Source organism: Mesitornis unicolor, unplaced genomic scaffold (assembly GCF_000695765.1).
Source record: "Mesitornis unicolor isolate BGI_N332 unplaced genomic scaffold, ASM69576v1 scaffold31963, whole genome shotgun sequence".
NCBI lineage: Eukaryota > Metazoa > Chordata > Aves > Mesitornithiformes > Mesitornithidae > Mesitornis > Mesitornis unicolor.
Window position 1 is genome coordinate 1 of NW_010177194.1, and position 3,232 is coordinate 3,232.

A 3,232-nucleotide genomic window follows, 5' to 3' on the forward strand; every position below is an offset into this window, starting at 1 on the left:
GCAGGCCAGCCCCTTCGTGCTGCGGGCGCGGCGGTCCATGGACAAGAGCGGGATGCCCTGGCACTTGCGCTACCTGGGCCAGCCGGAAATTGGTGACAAGAGCCGCCATGCGCTGGTGCGCAACTGTGTGGACATCGCCACTTCGGACAACCTGACGGACTTTTTGGTGGAGATGGGCTTCCGCATGGACCACGAGTTTGTGGCCAAAGGGCATGTGTTCCGCAAGGGCATCATGAAGATTGTGGTGTACAAGATCTTCCGCATCCTCATGCCAGGGAACACTGAGAGCATTGAGCCGCTTTCCCTCTCCTACCTGGTGGAGCTCAACGTGGTAGCGCCAGCAGGACAGGACGTAGTTTCTGATGACATGAGGAACTTTGCTGAGCAACTGAAGCCTCTTGTGCACCTGGAAAAAATTGACCCCAAAAGGCTAATGTGATTGAGAAGCTGAGCAGTTGAGGCATTGTTTTGTTAGTGTTCCTGTAGAGAGTGCTTTTCTAAAATGCCTTTTGAGGGCAAATCAAAACAAGGAGAGGGGAATAAGGGACTACATATCAGTGTTTTGTCAACTGCAGTTACTGGGTGTTTTTTCCGACAAAAATGGATACTTCTTTAAATTAATGCCATTCAGAACATTGATAAATGTTGATATTGATAGTTTTCCTTCTGTTGGGGAAATAGTTGTTTGAAAGCATATTGCCTAACAATCCAAAAACATTAGACTTGCTGGATTTCATCTTTGTGTACCCATATCACAGTGCTTGCTTGTTTTTCTGATTTATTTTTTTTTTAAGCACCATTATATATCCTATCTCACCATCATGCTTTTTTCTTCTAAGTAATATATGAAGTTAATATCTTTTAATGCAGGAGGTGTTTAAAACAAGTTCCCTGGAACTACATAAAAGAGCAAGTGTACACCTGTTTACAATAGCATAATAAAGCAATTGTATGTATAACAGGAACAGCTAGGACATGAGATACTTTAGTGAAACTGTTTCTGATCGGAAAACAACAGTATCACAATTGCAAGAGGTTATAAAATCTGTTAATGGTGTTCCATCTTTTTCACTGAAGTTGGGCATGGCACCTTAGTTAATGAAAGCTGTAAAGTTAATGCATTTTTTTATTATTGGGCTTCTCACACCTGACATCAAGGTAGAAAATTGACACATTGAACATCTAAGAGCATCATACAGCTGATGATATAGTGATGATTTTGTTTAGCACTTCTCTTGAGAGTTTTCAAATACAGTTCAAACAGAAAAAGGCTGGGGAAAACCAACAAGGATTAAGTTTATTTTAAGTTCCTCAAATTCTTTACAGAAAGCATTTTACCCATCACTGAAATGCACCAACCTGCTGAAGACATTGCCACCCTTTAGTACTACACAACTCTTGATAATGGAAAAGTACAGAAAACACTCCAAAGCTAATGGAAAATGCCTTAGGGAACTTAAAACTTAGAAAACAAGGTCATAACCTGTGTACACTTGACAGGTAGGGTAAATCATTAAATAGGATAACCAAGTAGCTTAGGACAATTTGGAGAACCACTTTGTTTAAGGTACAGGATGTACAGGAACAAGAACAATGATGTATACCAAGCCAAGACTGCAGGTGGTTATGAAGTCAGCGCTACCTCTACGCATGCTCTGAGAGGTCGCTGAAGATACGACCACCTGATGAAGTAGAAGACCACCAACCATGAAAATACCTCAAGATGACTGAGAGGACACCTGTGGACCAGTGAAGAGAGGAGCTGGACTTAAAATTAGCTCTACGAAAAAACGTGCTTATTCACAGTAGTTAGGATGCATATGTGTTAGTATAGGGAATAAAAAGAACCTGTGTGTAACAACTAGCAGGAATCTCAGGTGATTCTGAGAGGCCCCTGGCGCTGTATTAAAGAATACCAACTTGAACCTCTTATGCGTCTTTAAGTTTTGTTTTAGGTCACCTCTCTGGAAATCAATATAACAACTAGGCAAAGACCACTGCCACAGAAAGCTTCCAGAAGAGCCTTTTTAAGGCAACAGCTACATTCTCACCGCTGGAGCTTGGCGAAGGTAAGCCATGACAATTGGATTGGTGCTGAGTACAGTGTCTCAGGTGTTTCACTGGTGCAGGCTCTGCCCAAGGAGCGTGGTGACAACCCAGTGCTGAACACCGGGTGCTGGAGAACGCCATGAGGTTGAACAGACAGCGGCTGTTCACTGGGGCACTCGCAATGGGGTGAGCTGTGCGACTGCTTATCACCTGGACTTGAAATGTTTTCTGGAGTGTGCAGACACACCAACAGTTTGACTTGCCCCATTAAGGGATGACATACGCTGCTGCAGGGCATAACTTCCCCAGGGTTGGGGGCAGGTCCCAGGGCTCTGTACCCAGAGCCAAACTTGCTGGGTTGCTCCACAATTCAGTGGCAATCCCAGCACAGCCAGGGGCATCCTCAGGGCTGTTTTCATATCCTGCCACTGTAACTGGTTAGGAATTGCTTGCCAGGGACTGTCACAAACCATGGCTTGTCTCTTGGGACACAATTTTAGAAAGAAGTCCCATGGATCAAAAAAAGTTGGACATTGTGTCAGCTTTTCAGAGGGTACATGGTTTTAAGTATGAAGACACACAGCAAACAGTAGGTATGGATGTCCTTCCCACTGCATCTGAAAGGAGCTCACTTAGTAGTTAACCTTCCAAGTTTCTTTCTAAGCAGATGAGCAAACAAATCACAAAGTGTTGATGTGAATATAATGGTGATAGAAAGAAAAATCCCACATGGAATTTCAGGCAAACCAGCTCAAGCAGAAGGAGACTGAATGGAAAGCTCCTAATTGAAGTTTTTACAGATTACAGTGATAATAGGTCTGACTTTTACTTGGTCTGAGTTCTGAGAAACAAAAGCAATCACTTAAAAGAGTTATCTTTAAGGAGAATTAGTTTAAACCTTAAAAATTGGAACAATCCACATTGCCAGCCTTCCTTCTAGCTAATAGTCTACGCATAGAAGAGACAGATGTGCAGAGAAAAATGCTTTCTGCATCCATCAGTGGTTACAGCTGAAGAAAAACTGGCACTTTCAGGTACTCAGTGCTCAAAGTGCATCCCTTTTATCTAATGAAATACACTTTTCTCCTCCTATGAAACTTAGCTTTATAGCTGGAGACTAAAGATGATAGCAATATGATTAGAAATACTTAGGTCACAATAACCCCATGCAGCGCTATAGGCT

General features: G+C 42.8%; 1 protein-coding gene across 1 annotated transcript; it reads left to right on the top strand.

Moving 5' to 3' along the window:
* Nucleotides 1-4: 4 nt before the first annotated feature.
* MED18 (mediator complex subunit 18) lies at nucleotides 5-574 on the top strand (the record flags this gene model as incomplete). The annotated part of the gene is made up of 1 exon (XM_010181999.1): nucleotides 5-574. A coding segment is annotated over one exon (435 nt), but the record flags the coding sequence as incomplete, so codon positions are not given.
* Nucleotides 575-3,232: the final 2,658 nt, after the last annotated feature.